At 41.5% G+C, this 19769-nt stretch overlaps 1 protein-coding gene across 2 annotated transcripts in view; it reads left to right on the top strand.

The window, feature by feature from the left end:
- The window catches only part of SCD5 (stearoyl-CoA desaturase 5), a 142761-nt gene that overhangs the window by 79745 nt on the left and 43247 nt on the right, over positions 1-19769 (top strand). For both annotated transcript variants that reach the window (XM_019731353.3, XM_074324282.2), the window contains exon 2: positions 2838-2968. In XM_019731353.3, coding sequence (XP_019586912.2) covers positions 2838-2968 — 131 coding nt within the window. The remainder of the gene's footprint in view (positions 1-2837; positions 2969-19769) is intronic.

Raw genomic sequence — 19769 nt, 5'->3', positions numbered from 1 at the left:
GCTCACGGGATCCAATGAGGAAGAATGGAGCTCGAGGGCCTGCAAACAGTGGCTCAGGGCAGGCAGCTCTCTCAAGCTCTCGTTCACATCTCCATCATCTCCCTGTCTCCCTTTCTTAGCCTCGCTCTTTACTATTGCAATCGTGCCTTGGTATGTGACCTTTAGTCTTTCAGCCAGAGGGAGAAAAGGATTGGGTCATATCTTTATTCCCAATGCCAGGAAGACAAGGATACTAGGCTAAGCCAGGCCTGGGCCAGTACAGGCTCTGACTCGAGCCCATTGTCAGGGCCCCTTCCCTCCAGGCATGGACAGATCAACCATGTAAGTGACCCCTGAAGTATTTGAGATCCCACAAAGTATAAGACAGTGCCATAGTCTGTGTTAAGGCCCTGCCTGGGAACTGTGGATCAGCCAATGTTTTTCATGGAGTCTTAGAATTCATGTCATTGCACCCAAGGTCCAGTGTCTTAGTCCACTAGCAAAATAGGGTTATACTGAATTTTTCCGGTATAGATTTCACTTGTTCCCTAACTACCTGACAGTTGGGAAAAATATTACAGAGACGTGAAGGCCAGGGATGACTTGGGAAATACTGTCCATTTCATGGACTTATGACCAGAGTTAAATTACATTAACAAAAGAGGCCTGAACTTTTTATTTACTGCCACTTTCTGTGATTTATGGGCAGATTTTAATTTTTTTTTAGCCTTTCAAGTAAGGAATGATTTGTCAAGTTCATGAAAATCACATGTATTCAAAGACTCATTAGTCTTAGTGCCAAGGGTGAGTCTTGTTTTTAGACCCATGGGATCTTGATCTTGGATTGAGCTCAAGATTAGTCCGACTTGGTTCTTGGAAGATGTAATATTATGCTTCCTTTAAATATGGATATTGTCACTGAAGTTACTCTAGTAAATTTCCCAAGGAATTATTACAGGAAGCATTAAGAACTCCTCCTGGTCTGGGACCATTCACAATTGTGCAGGGACGTACTCACAGTTGATCACATGTTCTTTATGGAGGCCCTGCAGGTGCTGAGTGCTAGAAGCAATTGTGTAGGGTAATCTGCCTGATCCTACCTATTTGTAGCCTGGTTTAGGGCTCTACCCCCAATTAAGGAAGCTGCTCACTTTTTAAAAAAAATTTAGATTGGGGCCGGCCCGGTGGCTCAGGTGGTTAGAGCTCCATGCTCCTAACTCCGAAGGCTGCCGGTTCGATTCCCACATGGGCCAGTGGGCTCTCAACCACAAGGTTGCCAGTTCAATTCCTCGACTCCCGCAAGGGATGGTGGGCTCCGCCCCCTGCAACTAAAATTGAACACGGGACCTCGGGCTGAGCTGCCACTGAGCTCCCGGATGGCTCAGTTGTTTGGAGCGTGTCCTCTCAACCACAAGGTGGCCGGTTTGATTCCTGCAAGGGATGGTGGGCTGTGCCCCCTGCAACTAGAAAAAACGGCAACTGGACCTGGAGCTGAGCTGCACCCTCCACAACTAAGAGTGAAAGGACAACAACTTGACTTGGAAAAAAGGCCTGAAAGTACACACTGTTCCCCCAATAAAGTCCTGTTCCCCTTCCCCAATAAAATCTTTAAAAAAAAAATTTAGATTGGATCCATTGTTAAGGATGACAGTGGGGTGTAGAGAAGTGAAGATAAAACTTACCTGATGTTCCCAGAAGCAAAGGGGCACGTAGAGGGCGAGAACTCGTTTCTTGGTTCAGACAGACTTGGGTTTGACTCTTAAAGACACCTCCAAGCTTGTGATGCTGAGAAATAGTTCACTTCTTTAAGCCTCTGTTTTCTCATTTGTAAAATGGGGCTAATAATAATACAAACCCAAAGGGACTGTTTGATGTGTTGTAATAAGATAATCCAATATATTTAGCATTATGTGTGTACATTGCTTTAAAACCACTATGTCGTAGTTGTAATAATCTCTGGAATCATGATTTTTTTGTTCCCTGTGTGTCCCCTTTTCACCGTGCACTTATAACGTCTCCCAAGTCTCCACACACAGAGCAAACCACCGCTGCCACCTGGGGGTGGCATGTGGCCTCCTGCAAGACTTTAGAACCAGGCCGACTTGGGTTTAAGTGCAGGATTCAGCTCTCAGAGATCCAGTTCCTCAATTGTAAAATGAGACAGTAACACATGTGTGAGGGTTAGAGATAACATGTTTAAATGTGGCAGATAATAAGCTCCACTGTAGGTTGGCTTTTAAAAAATTCCTCATCGGACCATCTTTGCCAGCCCAGCTCGTAGTGACGGTATAAGTGAAGATCTCTAGAAGACAAATCATAGTTGTCCCTGATTCTGTTTTACTGGTCCTGTGTCAGACTTCATTGCCTTTAGGTCTGGCCTGACTTCCTTCAAACCAAGGTCTATGGAGCCATGATAATGGGCACTGCCACTTAGAAATCTGCTCTTCACGTAACTCATCCTGACACAGGTGTCAATTAAGAGGCAACATAGAGATCAATCTTAGCTCCACCGAGAGTGGACGTGTAAGACCAAATTATAAATGTACACTAATATGGTTGTGACTTTGCATCAAGACTGGCAAGAAGCACTAGCAAATAAAAGATTTGTTTGATATAGAAAAAAAATTATGTTCAAAGGTCAAAGTTTCTTGAGGAAAGTTTTCTCCACTTCGCCTGGTACTGGAAAGCTACAAGCTAATAAAAACATTGTATTTTCCCAAGTTACTGATTCTTCACATTGCAGATTCTTCCCCTGACACCATTTCACATGGGTCCCTATTCAGGAGAGAAAAAAAGCATGGGGAATGTTTAAAAGCTCGGTGACATCTACTGACGTTCTCCCTGCTTCTGTCTTGCAGCCTACTTCTGCTTCCTCCTGACTGCGCTGGGTGTGACCGCCGGTGCCCATCGCTTGTGGAGCCACAGGTCATACAAGGCCAAGCTGCCTCTGAGGATATTTCTGGCTGCTGCCAACTCCATGGCTTTCCAGGTGGGGATGGATGGTCGTCTCTGCGTTAGGCGGCTCTGTGGGAGGAGGCACAGACAAGCTCCCTGTGGAGTGGACATTCCTCTATAGCCATTCTAGGCTCAGTGCTCAGGCCCCAAGCACTCCCTGCCTGTCCCAAGTTTTATCTCCTTGTCGCTTTTCATGCTGTAAAATGTCACCTGGGGCCTTTGTGGTTCAAGGCATGCTGACCTACCGAGGAGGAAAGGAGATTCCTCCCCACCGGAGTACATGCCCTCAACGTGCCCTGAAACCCTCAACATTCTTCTGGCTCTGATGACGGCCAAGTTCTGTGCTGAGCACGCTATATGCATATTGCATTTGATCCTCACCATTATCCCATGTGCTGTGTGTTATGGTGTCCCATTTTACAGATGAGGAAATTAAGGCTTAATGAAGTTAAAGAACTTACCCAAATTATATGACTAAAAAATGGAACATCTAAGGCAGGCAAATGCAGGTCTGATACGAGGCCATTGCTCCTACAAAGCATATTCCTAAGGATTTAGGAATATATCCTATAAGTCATCCTATAAGTTTATAGTGGAAAGTCTATTCACTATGGAATTGGAAGACACAGGATTTGAGTCTTACTCTGATGGTTACTAGCTGTGAATCACTTGCTCATTTCCAATTTCTTCATCAATAAAAATAGGAATGTAATTTCACTCCCAGAATTGTTATGAAATCATTGCAAATTGCAAGAAGCTATAAAAATACAAGCCAGAGTCATCACTACACTAGGATTGGGCCATATCTTTTAGGACTGTGTTTAGATCATTTCCCAACATCCAGTGTGCTTTCTGAGCTGCCAGAATTTTGGTTTGCTCATGGATCTCTTGTTTTCCCAATTCCTCATCTGATCCAGCAGGGTAAGTGCAACCAACTTGTTTTCAAAGTTTCCGCCCATATATGAATGCAGGTGATTCCAGACCCTGTGTATTTTCACCCCTTGGGAAGAAATGGCGATTCCTAAAACTGCTTTAGGGTCCAGGGAAACAAGTGACCCAGGAGCCTCTCAGTGACCCCCAGACGTGCAGGTCATGTGGCCACCTCTGCAATGGGTCTCCTATCCCTACAAAACAGCCAGACCCTAAGCATTTCTCTAAATTGCTCTTGTGTCTTAAGAATTCAAATTTCTATTTCAGGCTTCCTTCCTACAGTCTGAACATTTATAAAGCAAATAGGATCTAACACAATAGATCTTTTTGGGAACACAGCTCGTATTCTGAATACCTACTGGTTATGATTCAAACACAGTCAGGAATGAGTGCCAGGGCCTCGGCAAGAAGCTGTGCTCAGAGCAGCAGTGGGCAGCTTCTCGGTTTCATGGTTTGTTCACCGCTGGCAAAGTGAGCTATGCTGCACTTTATTTGACTTCAACCATCCTTGTTCAGTGTTGTGCTTTGTTTATCATAGCGATCAGTTTTGATAATGATAATTTAGAAACTCATTGACTTGGGTCTTAGATGCTATTTAAGACTTAACTCGGTAATTTCCATTTGTTTTGTTCAAGCAGTTTATTATTTTTAGCCTCCGCTTACACACTCATGTGGTTTTAAAGCACCTCTATTGTTGGAATTTTTTTCTAATGTAAATAACTTGGGATTGAGAGCCTAAACCTCTTTTCCCAGTGAAACTATTTGTTTATAACTCAATTTTTGAGGACCTAAGTTTCCTTAACAAAATATCACAAAACAGACGATCACACTGTGATTTTAAATTTACTTTGGGGAGAAAGTACAGTGTAGACTCAAATCCTGGAGTAAATTCTGGGCTTTGCCATTCACTAGATGTGGGACTTTGTGCAAGTCTCTTGTTTCTTTCATCTGCAAAGGAGGGCAAGTAGTTAATACTTAACTCACAGAGTTGTTGGGATGACGAAATAATGAATAAGAAGTGCTAAGTTTATAGTAAATTCCATCCTCCCTCTTTATGAGAATTGGCACACCATCTCATTCATGTCTGAATTGTGGTGCCTATTATGTAGAAAGCACTCAGTGATTGTTAAATGAATTAATAGTTTTAAAAAGTATTTTAGAAATCATCAAATTTGAACTGTGCACCTTTCTTCCAGGCCCACATTTGTGGTGGATATTTTTTTTTATTCATCCAACACATATTTATTGAGTACCTACTATGAGGTAGGCACTGAGCTAAGCACAGTGGTTTTAATGACAAGCAAACACACTCATGATCCTTGCTTCATGGAGCCTTCTATTTGTGAGATTTTAGAATTCCCACAATTTCCCATTGGAAATACCAGTGCTTCATGGGTCTGGGGTTTTATAACAATGTCATCTGGACCTAGGTGAGTGAAAGCTTCCATACAATGCATAACTGTGTCAGAGGGAAAGAATGCAGTCGATCCAAACCACTGAAACCTAGGAAGAGAACCACCTGGGAAAGTAAAAACTGTGCTGTGATCTGCCAGTCTAGGGTATTGACAGCCCTGACTTAATACAGAGTCATTGATTTAGTTTCCCTTCGATGTCCGCCTGGGTTTTTTAAGATATCATGTTTCCCCGAAAATAAGACCTCGCTGGACAATCAGCTCTAATACGTCTTTTGGAGCAAAAATTAATATAAGACCCAGTCTTATTTTACTATAATATAAGACCCGGTCTTATATAATCAATATAATATAATATAATATAATTAATATAATATAATATAATATAATATAATATAATATAATATAATTAATATAATATAATATAATTAATATAATATAATATAGACTGGGTCTTATATTAATTTTTGCTCCAAAAGATGCATTAGAGCTGATTGTCCGGTTAGGTGTTATTTTCGGGGAAACACTGTAATTTCAAGGGTTCTCTTTTGCTCTATTCCATCAGAACGGTCATGCCTTTGGCCAAAATGGACAAGTCATGCCCTGTTATCTTTGTTTGAGGATCAGCAGGACTTTTGCCAGATGCTGCAAACAAGATCTTGATCATCAAAAACAATCTTCTTAAAATTGGGGCTTAAACATTTGAAACTCCCTTTCTCTTTCTTCTGCGGAGGATGTATGTATGTACTGGGCAGGGGGCGATAGTGGGAGAGGTGGAGGTGCTTTTAGTCTGAAAAGATGTCTCTCTGCTCTTGTCTTTGGGTTTTCCCAGAGACCTCTTTTAAGTAGGGTTTAAGGCTTTCAGTTCTTTCAGTTGAAATCTGCTGTTATTACACAGGAGCCCTCTTGACATGGAGGTAAAGGGAGAGCGTTCTCTGGTCCTATGGTTAGGGGTCAGTCTTTTGGGGAACCTGAGCTGAGTGTTTCCCTCCCCCTTAGGTCAACCAGGCTTTGGTAAAACCTAGTTGATTAGGCTCTGGTAAAGCAGTTTCTCTTGAGGACAGGTCTTGCTAAGGAGCACAGAGAGCTTTGCAATTACCTCTCTCCTTTTCCTCTGGAAGAACAAGGGGATTTTTCTCAGCTGTTCATGGCGAGACCCTGGTAGGGCTCTTGGAGGTAAAATTCTTGAAAGTGTGGAGCCCCCTAGGACTGGGCCCTCTAGGGGTTTTTAATTTTCAGGCTTGTCCACACTAAGCCTCCAGCAACTCAACACTGACAGCTTCAAGTGTTCCTACCCTCCTGGCGCCAGCTGCAGGCTCTGGCTCCTGGGCCTCTGTGTCCAGTAGGCTGTGATTCTCTGTAACTGCCTGTTAGTCTCTCTGCTTTTCAGGGCAGCAGTTTGCCTGTGACCTCAATTCTCTGATGGATCTAAGAAGAGTTGTTGACTTTCAGTTTGTTCGGCTTTTTTTGTCTTGTTGAGTGGATAGGAGTTGACTACTTCCAAGCTCGTTACATGTCAGACCAGGAAGTAGAAGTTACAGTGTGATTTGTAAATAGCACATGGTAATGGGCCATGAGCTTTGGCAGGTAAAGAACAACAAAAACAACAATGTTTGAGTGCTAACCATGTACCAGCACTTCATTAAGTACGTTGCCATCTGATAATACCCCTATAAAGTAGACACTGTTATTTTCCTCAATTGATAGGTGAGAAAATGAAAAGAAAGAGGCTACATAACCTGACCAAGGGTGTACAGATTTAAGTGACAGAAGGGGGATTCAAGCACAGGCGGCTTCACTCCAGCAGTCACCCTCTCACTGATGCTCTAATGCCTCTCCCAGGGTCAAAGTGTATATTTATCCTTTCATTTTGCAAATACCTGTGCTAAGCATTGTTCCCAGCGCTGGAGAACAAGACAGGCTAGGTCCCTGTCCTCATAACATATATATTACAGTGAGAGAAAGCAAGTAAGTAAACAAAAGAATGTGAAGAATTTAAGCACAGCGATGTGATAAAGGGTGGCAGGGAGGTGGCTTCTGTAGATACGATGGTCAGAGAAGACCTTGCCGAGGGGGTGACATGATTGCTGAGACCTGAGGGAGAGAACAGGTGGGGAAGAGCATTCCATGCAGAAGGAGGAGCCAAAACAAAGGGGAGCAAGTATGGTGTGTTCAAGGAAGAGAAGGATGGGTGGTCAGTGGGGCTGGTCCACGTGAGTGTGGGAGACGGTTGTGGAAGAGGCCAGAGACCTCTGGTGGGGACAGGGGCCGCACCAGTGCAGGGTGGTCAGACATAGCAAGGAGTTTGGGTATTTTCCTAAAAGCCATGGGAAGGCATTGTAAGGTTGTCAGCAAGGGAGCGACGTGGCTTCATACATTTCAATGGCACAAGGAAACCTCAGACCACAGTCATGAGACCCTAGAGATTCTGTGCCAGATTCAGGGTCATGGAGCAATCGCCAAGCCTGGGTTTCTGTGGATGTGCCCATTGAAGAGGGAGGCTGGGACATTAGGCAGTGCTCTCGAGGATGACGCTGGGTGTCAGCAGCAGCATGTGGTGGCCCTGGGTTAGAAGGAGAACCAAACACTGGCACACTACTGCAGGCTCGAGAATCCTGAACCTCACATGGCTCTTGTGCAGGTTCTAACTTTCACTGCAGACATCCTGTTTCAGTGTTGGCCGCCTCTCGTAACCACAGGCCTAAGCTTCAGATGTCCGACCTTTCTTCTGCATGTCAGAAACAGGTTTGCCTTCCTCTTTTTAGGATGGGTGGATGTGGTTGGTTTCCTCCTCCTGGGTAAACAGGCAGCAGCAGAAGTGGTCCTGACCCTGAGGCCCCGAGAAGCCTTCCCTGTGTGGTTCTGGAAGAGAGTTTGCACGCCATGCCTCACAGTGTCTCCTTCCACAGCATTTGGCCCTCCTGGCACAATTAGAAATCGAGTGGAAAGGACAAAGACTTGGCTGTCTTTGAGCAACTTCTCTGCTCATGATGATGTGACTTACGGATTCATTAAAGCATTATTGTTATATACGTACAACTTTGTAACTCCAATATTGGCAGTATTGGCAGGATACTTTGACAGATGACAGGACGGAGGTTGTTAGTATGTGGTGTGTGTGTGTGTGTGTGTGTGTGTGTGTGTGTGTGAGAGAGAGAGAGAGAGAGAGAGAGAGAGAGAGAGAGAGAGAGAGAGAGAAAGAGAGAGAAGAGAAACTCTCCCGAGCCTGCTATATTTTCCATATGTACTTACCTGGCAGGAATACATTTTCTACCAATAAAAATGTACCTTTTAAAGTAGAGATTTAAATGGCTCCACCACCCCCTGCCCCACCGCCCCCAAGATGCCTCACTTCCTTCTTTGTTGTGGATCTAGGTAAGTGAAAGCAGGTGAGGTGAGTGAAATCACTTGAAAGGAATGAAAGGTGATAGCCTGAGGTAGTCTGAGAAAAGACAGTAGTAATTCTATATAGATGGACACACCAACCATTAGGGCTAGTCTGTCTCGCATGCTACCCTCCACAAATATAGCAGAAACATGCAGATGTTTTACTCTTTGTGCAACAGATGTGTTCCTTAGCTTTTCAAAGTGATTAAATTTTTATAAAGAAAAAAATACATACTGTAAAGTCACAGAGAGTTTTTATTTAAAGAAATACTTGTTAGAGTAGAGGGTTTTTCTATAAACAGATAACTACTAGATTTTATATGTTAATTTGGCTCCACATTTATATTGAAAAAAAAAAGATGCCCTTGTTTAAGATGAATTCCACATGCAGTCCTGTCAATTTGGAAGCTATTCGGCAACATATTTTCAAGGTAAATGTTTCATTCTGCCTCTTTTCATAAATCTTTAGAAGTGCTCAGACAGGGCACGTCGTTAACCCTGCTCTCTCCCTTGCCAATATCTTCCTTTCCTAGAACCACAGAAGGTTAGAGCTGGAGGACCTTAGAAGCCAAGTCTCATTACTTTTCTAACAACTGAAGAAGCTAAGGCCTGAACTTATGTCTGTTTATTTTTCCACATTGTCTCCAAAAATGTTCATGGGTGTTGAAGGACACTGTTACGATGCAATTCCTTGACAAGCTATTTCTTCCTGAACCTGCCACCAACGATTTACACTGAGATAGCACATTGTCACTGCTTATTCTTTATTCCATTGCTCTCCTGCCAGACAGTCTTATGTTGCTGCTTTCTAGGTTTCCCAACCCACTGATTCTTTTACATTTTGGGTGATTTCTCTCCCAGCTGCTTTCATTTGCATTTTTCTTAAATGAGACCACATTGTGATAATTTCTATTCATATTTCTAACCTTTTTAGATGCATCTGTGTTATTTCTCTGTTCTCAAAGATGTCTGCAGCACCTCTTAATTTGGTGCCAACCAACAATGTTATTAACAAAATGTCTGTGCCTTGTTCCCAGGCATTAATGAAGACGCTAAATAAAACTACTAGATCTAACAGATACATTGGGGCCTTCCATTAGCTGCCTTCCCCCGCCCCCGCCCCCTCATTAGCTATTGAGCTGTTTTTCATCTCTGGTCCTTGCTTATCAAAGTTCAGGCTTTTCATTCATCCTGTCCTAGTTCCTATTAGCGCCAACTATAGGTCTTGTCACAGGAATATTTCAGGGATGCTATTTTATATGCTTTATTAAGCTCCAACGATACAATAGCTACAGGAGTCATAGAGTCAACAATTTTAATTAATGGTCAGATTTACAGAGTTTCATATGCCAGAGGAAGTTTCTAGCCTTGCTTTTAGAAATTCTATTAGAAGGCAGACACGTTTTATTATCTTCATCTTCTCCTATTGATTCTTCTACAGCCTTTTGTATAAATCTGCTAGTCAATTCCTTTTGAATGTTAGGTGCATAAACTACTACATGCTCATGAGGAACACAGACATGTGTAGGAAATGACCCTTGTCATGAAGAGCTTACGATCTGATGGAGCTGGCCAGACTTATGGGCAATAAAGAGGGACTCTTATGAGACAATGTGGAGTTAAATTACTCCAAAGCTCCGTACTGCCTCTTAGGGCTACAGAAATATGAATATGGGCTAGGGTATTAGGATAAAGCCTAATGCAGAAGGGCAGTTTTGAGCTGAACTTTGAAAGGTGAACAAGGTTCGCGTGGGCAAGGAAGAAGGGGAGAAGATAGGGGAAACACTTGAGCAAAGATAAGAGAGGGGAATGATCATGACATACTGTATGGGGTCCCTGCATGATAGAGTCAGTCTGATTGAAAAAGGATACTGATGGCGTGTAGTGCATTGCAAATCCAGGTACCTGTGTGACATCTCTCACTGGATGGCTCTTATGCATCTCAAAATCATTGTGCCCCAAACCAAAGCTGTGACTCTACCGTCTCTCCCCAAACTGTTTCTCTCCTAGTTTTCCCCACCAAAAATCTGGGAGTCACCCACGGTTTCTCTGTTTCCCTAATCATTTAGGGAATGATTCTCCATTTCCTGTCCCTCAGGAAATTTCAATGCTTTGAAGTTCGGTGCCAGGAAACACTAGGGACAAAGACCATATATATTATTTATTATGTCATGATACCTCTCAGACTTCATCTGGCACCACTCTTGCCCTAGCTCCATGCACCCAACACACTGGACTTCTCTTAGTACCTGGACTGCACCAAATCCATCTGTCTACTGAGACAATTCCCTCTTTCTCCCTCACGCCCACCCGACTCTTTTTAACCTAAAGATTACCTGATGAGAAAGTCTTTGCCTTGCTCAATGCCCCCCCCCGTTTTCCCACATACTTATTTGCTTCATACCACTAATACCAGCCTGAAATGATGTTGACTTCATTTACTTTATGTTTGTCTCCTCCATAAAATATAAATTCCTTGAGGATATAACCACTTAACTGTCCTGTTTCTTCTTTATCTCCTAGCACATACCGACCGTCAGTAAATATTTGTCAAATTGAAAAACAAAGTGGGAAAGATAAGAATGATTAGGCCAGTTGAAGCTCTTCGATTGCCAAGAAGAAGTGTTTAGACTTGATGAGAAAAGTAACATGGAAAACTTGTCAGATAATAAGCAAGGGAATGATAGGTATTTGAGGGTGGGGGTATGAATATGGGAAGTATGGTCTCAGTATCCCAAAAGTATTGCAGAGGGGCAAGGACTAGAGGCAGGAGGCTTTAGAAGGCTGTTACAGGAATCCAGGTCAACTGATGAAATCCTGAACAAGGATAGTGGGGTAAAAATGGAGTGGAAGGGGAAAATCAGATTTTTAAAGAACGATGCCCTTGACTTTTTTCCTTTTCGTTTTTTTTTTTTTTAAGATTTTATTGGGGAAGGGGAACAGGACTTTATTGGGGAACAGTGTGTATTTCCAGGCCTTTTTTTCCAAGTCAAGTTGTTATCCTTTTAATCTTAGTTGTGGAGGGTGCCGTTCAGCTTCAAGTTGTTGTCCTTTCAGTCTTAGTTGTGGAGGGCGCAGCTCAGCTCCAGGTCCAGTTGCCATTGCTAGTTGCAGGGGGCGCAGCCCACCATCCCTTGGGGGAGTCGAGGAATCGAACTGGCAACCTTGTGGTTGAGAGGACGCGCTCCAACCACTGAGCCATCTGGGAGGCGGCTAAGCTCAAGGTGCCGTGTTCAATCTTAGTTGCAGCGGGCAGAGCCCACCATCCCTTGCGGGACTCGAGGAGTTGAACTGACAACCTTGTGGTTAAGAGCCCACTGACCCATGTGGGAATTGAACCAGCAGCATTCGGGGTTAGGAGCACAGAGCTCTAACCGCCTGAGCCACTGGGCCGGCCCCTTTTTAGTTTTAACTTTTTATTTTTAAATAATTTTAAACTTACAAAAATACCATGAAGAACTGTATACCTTTACCCAGATTCACTAGTTATTAACATATTGCTTCATTTCCTTTATTATTCTTTTTCTCTCCATATGTGTGTATATACATTTTTCTGTTATTTTTTTCTGAATCATTTAATGGTAAGTTATAAACATTATGCCTTTTTATCCCTAAATACTTCAGCGTGTATTTCCTAATAAAGACCTTTCATATGAACACAGTACATATGTACCAAAATCAGAAAAATTAATTTTAATACAATACTACATCCACGATCCTAGTCCAGGAACCAATTCAGGATCCTGCACTGCAATGAGCTGTAATATCTCTTTAGTCTCTTTTCATCTGGAATAGTTCCTCAGTCTTTCTTTGATTTTATGATGTTGACATTTTTGAAATGTACAGACCAATCAGTTGTTTTGTAGAATGCTCCTCATTTTTAGTTTGCTCACATTTCCTCATAACTATACCCAGATTGTGCATTTTTGGCAGGAATTAATGATCTTGTGTCCTGAGAATCAAACAAGAGGCACAGGATAGCGCTTTGTCATATTGGTGGTATGAACTTTGGTCACTTGGTTCAGGTGGTGTCTACCCTGGTTTCCTCACTGTAAGATTACTATTTTTCCTTTTTTAATAATTAAGGAGTAATTTATGCTGAGATACTATGAGCTGTGAAAATTTGTTTCATCAATCTTTTACATAGTAGTTTTTGCAGAGATATTGGTGATTCTTGCTTGAATCAGTTATTGCCATGACATCCACAAAAATGATGATTTTCTAACTCCATAATTTCTTCTACATTTGTTGGTTGGCTTGCTTGCTTATTTATTTATTTATTTATTTAATTTTTTATTTATTATGGGCTCATGGAATCTTATTTTATTAAATGGATTTTAGTCCATTGCTGTTAGTATTCATCTTAATGCCCCAAATTATTAATCAAATTACCCCATTTTGTACACTGGAAAGCAATACAAATGGACTCTTATATCCTTTTTGACATGTTGCCATCATTTTAAGAGCAATCCCTTACTTTCTGGCACAACAAAATATACCAAGTTCCTCATGTGTTTTTCTTCTGCCCTAGTTCTGGCATCAGTCTTTTCACCAAAGAGTGCTGACTCCTTTTAGGGGGAAATGGTACTTAAAAACCAAGATCTGGGAGTGAGGTGGGTCCATTGCTTCTGGGCTGTCATTGTTTTCTAGGCCCTTTCTTCCCTGAAATGTTGATTCGTTGAGTGAAGGAGATGTAGCTAAGGAGACAACAATGATCACATCACTGGCCAAAAAACCCTCCAAAACCCAAACTGGGAAGATTCACAGAAGGCTAGCTTGTCTACCAAAAGGACTATCCAAGCCATTTTCAAAATGTGTGTTAAAAATGTGTTTTATAAAAATATAAGTCTTATTCAAATACATTCTCATTGTAAGAGATTTACACAATTGAGTAATAAAAGAAAATATGAAACACCCCTTTCCTTCCTTGCAATTTTTAAATGTTGTCAAACACTTTTTAAACCACTAAAGTTGGATTTTCAATTCTTGCACAGCTTCTAAAACCTCCTAAGGCCAAGGGCCACGTGAAGGATAGACAGCAGGTGGGGACATGTTCTCCTGAAATTTCAGTTTGCCAGGTAGTATAGACTATTGCCAGGCCTTTTCTGGGGACTTTCTGGGCTCTTCTGACAGATTGCCAGTGTTATCTGGGGGGAAATCAGTGCTGACCCAGTACCAACAATGGGGAAAGCACCGAATGTTCTTTACTGTTTAAAGAGTGCAATGTTGGCATCTGAACTGGAGTAGATTATATTCAGGCTCCAGAGACTGAAAGAAAGTCTATTTCAAATGAGCCTCATGGTCCCTACAGACTGGAGTCAGCAGTGTCATTCCCTCGTTGACCCCCTTGGTGCAATGACTCTTGTCCCAGACCAGATGCCATTCACTCACAAGACACACACATTCTAGTGTAAAACCTACCTGTTCAAGCTGACATGTCATTCCTGCTCCTAGTTTCTTTTTCACTATTGACTGGAAACAAAGATGTATTATGAATACAAGTGGAATTCCCTTTGGCTATGTTTTGAGGCCATCTGGTAAATTTCCCCTTTTGGAATCTTTAGCAGCCACACAACTGAGAGGGGAGAGAACAAGCACATTGGTGTCTGGTCAGAAACAAGCATGTGTTTGTAGCTAGGCTGGAAGAAAGCCCATCAATGGTTCTGGTCTCACCTCTGTTGACTGGGATGAGCTAATGCTGTTTACATTTCGCTTTTACTTTGCTAACTAATGGGAATTGTGTGGGCCTTAATAGACAGTTTCCCCTATGGCCATTTAGAGGACTAGACTCGAATTTTCTGAACAGAAAAGGAAGGGAAAATTACTGATGGAGTGGGTGGTTTCATAATCTGCTTCAGTGGAGTTTTTGAGATTGATTACCTTTGCTCAAGTCCCAGATAATACTCAAAGGCTGTACTTATGGACAAAAATCACCACATGATCAATTTCAATTTCTACAGTCTCAGCAGGGACCCTGTGTAGGACATTATCTATCATAGAGAGTGAAGTAATAAAGGTACAAGACACAGGATGGGTTTAAGCAAGGGCACTGTCACACAGGTTGAACTGTGCTTGACTAGTGCTAATAAGAACAAAGATGGAAGAAGGGGGACGTAAACATATATAACTGACTGGATTACTAGATGAATCTTACTATTTCACAGAGATTTTCCTAATGTGGGGCTGATGGCAGAAGCTAGGTTGTTTTGATTCAGGAGCATAGAAACATAAAAAAATTTTTGTTTCCCCATATTACAAAAGAAAAACTTGTTTATTATAAAAAATTTTTAAATACAAACTAAAAGAAAAAATTTTAAAAATCACCCACCATCTCACTTCCTAGAGAAAACCACTATAAACAGGTTGACATATAATTCCTTTATTTTCCCTATGCCCAAAAACATATTTTTTTTAAAAAATGGATTCATACTTTACCTATATTTCGAAAACTACTTTTTACTTAACTACTTTCCCGCTCCTCTCTCCGTGTCAATACTGCAATATCTTTTTTGTTAATTAGCCTTTTGCATACAAAACCAACAGATGTTCTTGTTGAAAATTTCAGAGTATAAGATAAAATGTAAAAGTATTTCTCTGCATCTCCTACCTCCCAGTCTCACTCCCCTGAGGTAACCCTAAGAGTTTTTTTTCTTAATATTTTTCTCCAGAAGATGTTTATACTCATACACACACACACACACACACACACACACACACACACACACACACACACACAGAGTATTGAATTAATATATCACACAGTACTCAATCAAATCCTGTAATGTGAAAATTCAGGGGTTTTCCACATTTTCACTGCAGTGACTAGCCTTATGGTTAAAATTTTACACACAGCTGTTTTTATTTCCTTAAGATAAATTCATTTTGCCTTAAGATAAATTTCCTTAAGATAAAGACAATGAATTGTTAGATTTTAGATATGCAGAATTTTAACCCTTTTGATATGTGCAGTCCATATTTGCCCTTCACATGGTTTGTGCCAATTTCATACTCTCACTGGTAAGCAACATTGAAATTTAAAAAATTTTTAAAAGTATAACACACATATAAAAAAATGTCCAAGCCATGAGTTAGACCTGCACTATCCAATATGGTGGCCACTAACTACATGTGGCTACTGAGCACTTGAAATGTGGCTAGTCCAATTGAGGTGTGCTAGAAATGTAAAATACACACCCAATTTCAAAGAATTGGTACAGAAAAAAATAATGTAAAATATTGCATCAATAATTTATACTAATAATATATTGAAATGATATTCTGGATATGTTAAGTAAAATATATTATTAAAACTAATTTTACTTGTTTCTTTTTACTTTTTTAATGTGGCTACTAGAAAAATATTTTTAAAGAATTTTATTAAAATATAGCTAACATAAAATATTATATTAGTTTCAGGTGTCCACTATAGTTACTCAGCATTTATATACCTAAAGAAGTGATCACCATGATAAGTTCAGCAACCATTTGACACTGTACCATGCTATCACAATATTAACTGTATTCCCTATGTAATGCTGTACATTACATCCCCATGACTTATTTATTTTATATCTGGAAATTTAAATCTCTTATTCCCCTTCACCTTCCCCCCACCTTTTTAATTTCCAATTGCAGTTGACATTCAATATTATTTTATATTAATTTCAGGTGTTTAGCATAATGGTTAGACATTTACATAATTTAAGAAATGATGCCCCTGACTTGTCTAGTATCCACCTGGCACCATACATAGTTATTACCATATTTTTTACTATATTCCCTATGCTTTACTTTACATCCCCATGACTATTTTGTAACTATCAATTTACCTCTTAATCCCTTCATGTTTTTCACCCTGTCCCCCAAACCCTTTTCCATCTATCAGCCCAATAAATCTAGTACCTATCTGACACCATACGTAGTTATTACAGTATAATTAATGGTATTCTTTATGCTATACCCTACGTCCCCATGACTATTTCGTAACAACCTATTTCTATTTCTTAATCCCTTACCCTTTTCACTCACCCCCATCTCCCCTCCCATGCGGCAATCATCAAAATGTTTTCTGTATCTATGAGTTTGTTTCTGTTTTATTTATTTGTTTGTTTTGTTCTTTAGAATCCACATGTAAGTGAAATCACATTGCATCTGTCTTTCTCTGTCTGACATACTTCACTCAGCATAATACCCTTCAGGTCCATCCATGCCACCACAGATGGCAAGAACCCATTCCCTTACATGGCCGAGCTATATTTCATTGTATATGTGTATCACCTACTCTTTATACAGTCATCCATCCACGGACACCCAGGCTGCCTCCACATTTTGGCCATTGTAAACAATGCTGCAATGAACATATGGATGCACACATCCCCTCAAAGTAGCATTTTGGGTTTCATCAGATAAATACCCAGAAGTGGGATTACTGGGTAGTTCTTTGTCTCTTATTATAGCCTTTGTTTTAAAGTCTGTTTTGTCTGGTGTTGCTATGCCAGCTTTTTAATTTTTTTTCCCATTCTTATGAAATATCTTTTCCCATCCTTTTACTTTCAGTCTGTGTGTGTCTTTTGATCTGAAGTGAGTCTCTTGTAGGCAGCATATGTAAGGGTCTTGTTGTCTTATGCATTCAGCCACCCTTTCTTTTGCTTGGAGCATTTAATCCATTTATATTTAAAGTAATTGCTGATTGATATGTAGTTGTTGCCATTTTATTATTCATATTTTAAATTTTTTTTTTATCTTAAAATGTTCCTCTAAGATTCCTTGCAATATTGGTTTGGGAAGTTCTTTATCTCTCCTTCGATTCTAAATGATAGCTTTGCTGGATAGAATAATTTTAGTTATAAATATTGGCTTTTCATTACTTTGAATATTTCATGGCAATTCTTTCTGGCCTGCAAAGTTTCTGTTGAGAAATCAGCTGACCGTCTTATGGGAGCTCCCTTGTAGGTAACTAACTGCTTTTCTTTTGCTGCTTTTGAGATTCTTGCTTTGTCTTTAACCTTTGGCATTTTAATTATGATGTGTCTGGGTGTGGGCCTCTTTGGGTTAATCTTGTTTGGGACTTCCTGTACTTCCTGGGCTTGTGTTTCTATTTCCTTCGCCAGGTTAGGGAAGTTTTTTGTCATTATTTCTTCAAATAAGTTTTCAATTCCTTTCTCCCTCTCTTCTCTTTCTGGTACCCCAGAAAGATGCAAATGTTGGTGTACTTGATGTTCTCCCACAGTTCCCTTAAACTGTCCTCATTTTTTTGGATTCTTTTTGTTTTTGCTGTTCTGATTGGGTGTTCTACTACCTTTATTTCTAAATTGCTGATTCGAACCTCTGCGTCATCTACTGTATTGTTGATTGCCTCTAATGTATTCTCCATTTCTTTTATTGTATTCTTTATTTATGCCTGGTTCTTTTTTGTTTTCTGTCGCCACTTTTATGTTTCCTATCTCTTTGTCGAAGTTCTCCTTGAGATCACTGAACGTTCTTGAACGTTCTTATAACCACTGGAACTCTGCATCTGGTAGATTGCTTGTTTCCATTTTGTTTAGTTCTTTTTCTGGAGCTTTGTTCTGTTCTTTTTGGGGGGACATGTATCTTTGTCTTCCCATTTTCGCTGCTTCCCTCTGTTTCTATGTATTAGATAGGGCTGCTATGTCTCCCAGTCTTAGTAGAGTAGCTTTATGTAGTAGGTGTGCTGTGGGGCCCAGTGGTACAGTCTCCCTGGTCAATTGAACCAGGTGCTCTGGGTGTGTCCCTTGTGTGGGTTGTGTGTGCCCTCCTGTTGTAGTTGAGCCTTGGTTGCTATTTGCATGTCGGTGGGAGGGATTGACCCTTGGGCTGATTGGTTGTGAGGACTGGCCGTGACTACAGTGGAGAAGCTGTTTTTCAAGGTCTGACCCTATAGAGCAGGACTTGCTTTAGCAGGGCTCTGTTGCCTGCCCAGTCTGCCCTTTGGGTGTGTCATACTGGAGGCAGTCAGGTGATGCTCTGGCTTGGTCCAAAGCTGGCCACCTGGCATGCTGGCCCCGGAGCCTCCTGGGAGGGACCCCACCACAGGCCACATTCAGCTGCAGTCTGTGCCCTGCCCAGGGCTACCTGGCATGAACCACAAGGCAATCCACAGATGACTGCCTGGGCTTGGATGTGCCTTGAGAGTCCAAGCCATCAACTGAGGCTGGCTGCCACTAGTGCCAAGCTTGGGGCTACTCAGCAAGATGTACAGGACATGCTGAAGCCAGATGCTGTTTGATTTAGTTTTGTGAACCTTTGAGAGATTTTAGGAAAGTCCACAGCATGAGCCAAGACAGGCCATTCATATGAAAAAGCCACTGGAAGCAGTTGGGTGGGGTGGAGTCTAAGGGAATCATCAGGGCCTGGTGAACGAATGGGTGTTAGCCAGGTTGATGGAGACTGAGATATGGTGGTCAATTGCATCTTCATGCCTGGCAGGCGGGAGGGCTTAGCAAAAAAACAGTAGTTTCTGCCAGCACTTTTGTCTGGGAGGAAGCTGCCCCTCCAGCTCTTGCCCTGAAACCAGACAATTCAGTTCCCCTCGGTATGTCCCTGGCAGCTTTCAAGCTGCTGCCTCAGTGCTGGAGCTCAGAGTGAGTGAGTACGTCAGTGAGTAAGTGGGAGCACAGTTCCTTTAAGAGGATCACCTGGGCCTCTAGTCACCCTCCGTCTCAACCACAGTCTCTGCTGGTTCCCACAGCCAGAAGTTATGAGGACTTTTCACCTTGGAATTCTGAGCTGGGGAGCTGGGTGTGGGGCTGGGCCCCCTTGCTCCTCTGGGGGGTACCTCTGCAGCTGATACATTTCTCCTGATTTTTAATGGTCACACGTGGTATGGGAGAAGCCCGTTCCACATCTCCACCATTCTTATCAGTCTTGGGGTGGCTTCTTCTGTATGTCATTAGTGGTAGGATTTCAGTTCAGCTAGACTTGGGTGATTCTCAATGATAGTTGTTTTGTAGTTTAATTGTATTTTTGATGTGGTCATGAGAGAAAGGAAGCACAGTGTTTACCTACTCTACCATTTTGACTGGAAATTCCTAGAAAAATTTAATTACATATGAGGCTTGTATTATATTTCTCTTGGAGATCACAAAG

This window comes from Rhinolophus sinicus, chromosome 1 (genome assembly GCF_057876585.1).
Source record: "Rhinolophus sinicus isolate RSI-liver-muscle chromosome 1, RSI-T2T, whole genome shotgun sequence".
Classification (NCBI taxonomy): domain Eukaryota; kingdom Metazoa; phylum Chordata; class Mammalia; order Chiroptera; family Rhinolophidae; genus Rhinolophus; species Rhinolophus sinicus.
The sequence above is the reverse complement of the archived record's forward strand: the minus strand, read 5'-3'. Positions and strand labels throughout refer to the sequence as shown.